The sequence below is a fragment of the Ammodytes marinus genome (genome assembly GCF_949987685.1).
Source record: "Ammodytes marinus genome assembly, contig: scaffold_34, whole genome shotgun sequence".
NCBI classification, from domain to species: Eukaryota; Metazoa; Chordata; class Actinopteri; order Uranoscopiformes; family Ammodytidae; genus Ammodytes; species Ammodytes marinus.
Window position 1 is genome coordinate 456,324 of NW_027648438.1, and position 2,600 is coordinate 458,923.

General features: G+C 46.7%; 1 protein-coding gene across 1 annotated transcript in view; it reads left to right on the forward strand.

The window, feature by feature from the left end:
* dpysl4 (dihydropyrimidinase like 4) overlaps positions 1-2,170 on the forward strand; it is a gene marked incomplete at both ends in the record, with an annotated part of 25,225 nt that extends 23,055 nt beyond the window's left edge. Inside the window, 2 exons of the mRNA XM_080054428.1 lie at positions 1,774-1,927; positions 2,079-2,170. Coding sequence (XP_079910554.1) covers positions 1,774-1,927; positions 2,079-2,170 — 246 coding nt within the window. The remainder of the gene's footprint in view (positions 1-1,773; positions 1,928-2,078) is intronic.
* Positions 2,171-2,600: the final 430 nt, after the last annotated feature.

Here is a 2,600-nt window from a genome sequence, read left to right on the forward strand (position 1 = left end):
GTGAAGTCATCTAAAGGCGTTTTCAGACGGGAGGAGACTGTCTGTGCACTCGACATGGACCGGTGGAGATAGGAGGCTCCGCAAGGAAACGCCGTGCGGTAACCATGGAAACAACTTTTGTTTACAACCCTGTGTCGCTGCTGTTAAATATCTACTCATATTGTTAACATTTGTTTAGTTAATAAGTGGATTAGTTATTCAGTTTGGTTTGGTTTAAATGTCTACTTTGTGGATTAGGTCTAGGTTTCACTTTAGTGTTTGGTGGAAGGAACGGGGCGAACAGCGATGCTCCAGCTGTTTCATCTCATTAGATTCATGTCGCTACAAGAGAAAGCAGCAAAAGAAACAGGCTGCTTTATGTTCATCATACAATCTTGACTTGAATACAGAAGAATGGTGAATATCACCATCTCATTGAGGAGAGAAAAGTAAAACACTGTTCAGCTGTACCAGGCTGCCAGCGCGCGCGCACGCGCGTGTGTGTGTGTGTGTGTGTGTGTGTGTGAGAGAGAGAGGAGCACAGACGTGCCAGTTTAGTTGTAGTGCGGCCGCTTGTCGCTCCGTCTGTAGAACTGCAGCTCTCTCTCTCTCCACTCGCATGTCAATAGCTGCGTTACAGACGTAACAAAAGTTTAGTGCGGCCGCTTGTCGCCACGTCTGTAGAACGGTAGTGCGTCTCTCTCACTCGCATGTCATTGAAAATGTATTACCAGACACGTCAAAAGCCTCCCTTCTGAAAAGGCCATGATGGCGAGAGTATATTTTATTAGTAAAGGCCACTATTAATTAATTAAAATAATAAAAAAAAAAAAAAAACGGGAGGACGGGTCCCGTGGCCAATTCCCGGTACTGACTCATTTCGCGGGAATCCCGAAATCCCGGGACCCGTCCAGCAACCCTAGTCTGTCTGTCTGTCTGTCCACCTGCCTGTCTGTCTGTCAGTAGTTCATTTCATTTCTTCGTTCTCTGTCTAACCCTCCTCTCTAACCTGTCTGTCTATCTAACCTGTCTAACCCTTCTCTCTAACCTGTCTAACCCTTCTCTCTAACCTGTCTAACCCTTCTCTCTAACCTGTCTGTCTCTCTAACCCTTCTCTCTAACCTGTCTGTCTCTGTGCCTGTCTAACCCTCCTCTCTAACCTGTCTGTCTCTCTGCCTGTCTAACCCGTCTCTCCAACCTGTCTGTCTCTCTAACCTGTCTAACCCTCCTCTCTAACCTGTCTAACCCTTCTCTCTAACCTGTCTGTCTCTCTAACCTGTCTGTCTCTCTAACCCTTCTCTCTAACCTGTCTGTCCCTCTAACCCTTCTCTCTAACCTGTCTGTCTCTCTAACCCTTCTCTCTAACCTGTCTGTCCCTCTAACCCTTCTCTCTAACCTGTCTGTCTCTCTAACCTGTCTGTCCCTCTAACCCTTCTCTCTAACCTGTCTAACATGTCTGTCTCTGTGCCTGTCTAACCCTCCTCTCTAACCTGTCTAACCCTCCTCTCTAACCTGTCTGTCTCTCTAACCTGTCTAACCCTTCTCTCTAACCTGTCTGTCTCTCTAACCTGTCTGTCTCTCTAACCTGTCTGTCTCTCTAACCTGTCTAACCCTCCTCTCTAACCTGTCTGTCTCTCTAACCTGTCTGTCTCTCTAACCTGTCTGTCTCTCTAACCTGTCTAACCCTTCTCTCTAACCTGTCTAACCCTTCTCTCTAACCTGTCTGTCTCTCTAACCTGTCTGTCTCTGTGCCTGTCTAACCCTTCTCTCTAACCTGTCTGTCTCTCTGTCTAGATATCGGAGGCTCGCGGCGTTCCCAGAGGAAACTATGACGGTCCGGTTTGTGACATCATGAGTTATGATCTCATCAGTAAGGCCCCGCCCCCCCAGGCTCCGGCCAATAGGAGCGGACCACGGAACCTGCACCGCTCAGGGTTCACTCTGGCAGGTAACAGTGGGGTTAGGGTTAGCTGGTTAGCTGGTCTAAAGGGACATGGGCTGATATGGTCCTAACACAGTGTGTTGTTGTGAGGCTGACATGTCCTCATACAGCATGGTAAACCCGTTCATGTGTGTCTTTGTTTCTTCTTCTCTTTCAGGATCTCAAGTAGACGATCACGTTCCGCGTCGATCAACTCAGAGGATCGTGGCGCCGCCCGGTGGACGCTCCAACATTACGTCACTATCTTAAACATGACATCACTATCTTAAACATGACGTCATTACCTTAAACATTACGTCCTTATCTTGAACACGTAACCAGTAGAAACCTCTCAGTATTACTCCTATTCATAAATACTAAGACTGGTAAAGGTGCTCCGAGGAACTTTCAGATTGTGTTAATTCTAGCGCCCCCTTTGGACAAAAGCGGTAGTGTTTTTACCACGCCAGCTGTTGATATATAAAAGTAGCATTCTTTGCACTGATGGTCTCGTTTGCTGTTACATGTAATTCATGATCATCAGAGGATAAATGAGACCGTTTCAGAAATATTTTAAAGTTCCTCGTAGCACCTTTAACGAGTGTTACTCCCATTAAGCCTTTCTCTGCTGATCCGTCGACCTTAAACTAGAACTAAACACTGAAAACCCACTGAATAGGGATAGGGTTAACCCTGAATA